The sequence below is a fragment of the Aplysia californica genome, unplaced genomic scaffold (genome assembly GCF_000002075.1).
Source record: "Aplysia californica isolate F4 #8 unplaced genomic scaffold, AplCal3.0 scaffold00905, whole genome shotgun sequence".
NCBI lineage: Eukaryota > Metazoa > Mollusca > Gastropoda > Aplysiida > Aplysiidae > Aplysia > Aplysia californica.
Genome location: NW_004798175.1, coordinates 90,225 through 91,528, shown reverse-complemented (window position 1 = coordinate 91,528; position 1,304 = coordinate 90,225). Strand labels below are relative to the sequence as shown.

At 36.9% G+C, this 1,304-nt stretch overlaps 1 protein-coding gene across 1 annotated transcript in view; it reads right to left on the bottom strand.

Annotated features, from left to right (window-relative positions):
• Positions 1-204: 204 nt before the first annotated feature.
• The window catches only part of LOC101851614, an 8,871-nt gene continuing 7,771 nt past the window's right edge, over positions 205-1,304 (bottom strand). The window contains exon 3 of the mRNA XM_005110525.2: positions 205-504. Coding sequence (XP_005110582.1) covers positions 406-504 — 99 coding nt within the window. The 3' untranslated portion in view covers positions 205-405. The remainder of the gene's footprint in view (positions 505-1,304) is intronic.

Below are 1,304 nucleotides of genomic sequence, written 5' to 3'. Positions count from 1 at the left end.
TAAAACCCTCTACTATATAAAAAAAATAAAAACACACACACACTCACACACACACACACACACACACACACACACACACACACACACACACACACACACACACACACACACACACTCACTCACACAAAATACCACAAACATCATCATCATCGTAACCCGCGGACTGAGTTAAGCATTACAACAAAGGAACGGAATAAGGCAGTGTTTTCCCTGTACATCGCACTCAGAACATGTATTCCACTCAATATACATTACACGCGCTTGTGAAGCTGTTCTTTATACAGGAACAATTAACTCTGTCATCACAAAGAAAGACAATAGATTTGATGGTTTGCTGCCCTTTGATTTTTCTTCCATTAACTTCTGGAAAATCTCAGTGGAGATGACCCGGATGTGGATAAATCATTATATAGGTCTCGGTTGGCGAGCATTCTTCTCCTGTTCTTTGCGATTTTTTAATTTTTTTGCTTCATATGCCAAACTTGCTCGCTGTGCAACGTTTTTCTGAAATTAGAAAAAAAAGAAAGAAAATAATGAAGGGCGGGTAGGTGGAGGGATACACCGGTGAAATTCATCAAATAGATGTTTGACTTTTAATGAATCATTGTGTTCTAGTTGCGATACAATGGAGGAAGGTTGGTAAAGACAAAGAAAAAAAAACTGTCTCTCAGCCAAAGTATCAGATTTAGACATTGTAGAAAATGTGATTATGTTTTTTTTTTATTGAGACTTAAAAACGCTGACAATGGATCGGTTTAATTATTAATTTGTATTCTTTATGATGCCTGCTGTTCAACCATGCCTGTCATGATCAAAATCTAACGATGCCTTCAAAGTGTTATGTACACGTTAGCTTCTCAAACCAGCTGCGTGTCTGTCCCTAAAGCAAGAGCATTCGGCACATGCACGTGATGTATTTCACCGAGATCGTTCTCATAGCGTAATCGAGTCACAAGATCGAAAGCGTCCGAAAAATAAAGAATCTATGTCACCTTTGGGGTAGTTTCTTTGGAGAAAAAAAAGAACAGGACTTATAAGTACATGTGTAATTATAATACTGGCCTACAAGTTTTTCTAAGGTAGTTTTGCAAAGGCCATAACCTAACACTGATTTAAAACCTTCCTCTCGTTTCATTCAAATTCCGTGTTGAGTTGCATCTACATATTATTATTATTAAATACATGTTCGATGTTCTACCGAGATCGGGTAATCCGTAAAGGCTATGATTTAACTTTAATCTAAAACCTTCCTCAATTCATTCAAATTCTATGTTGTGTGGTATCTTCTGACGTATATATATATA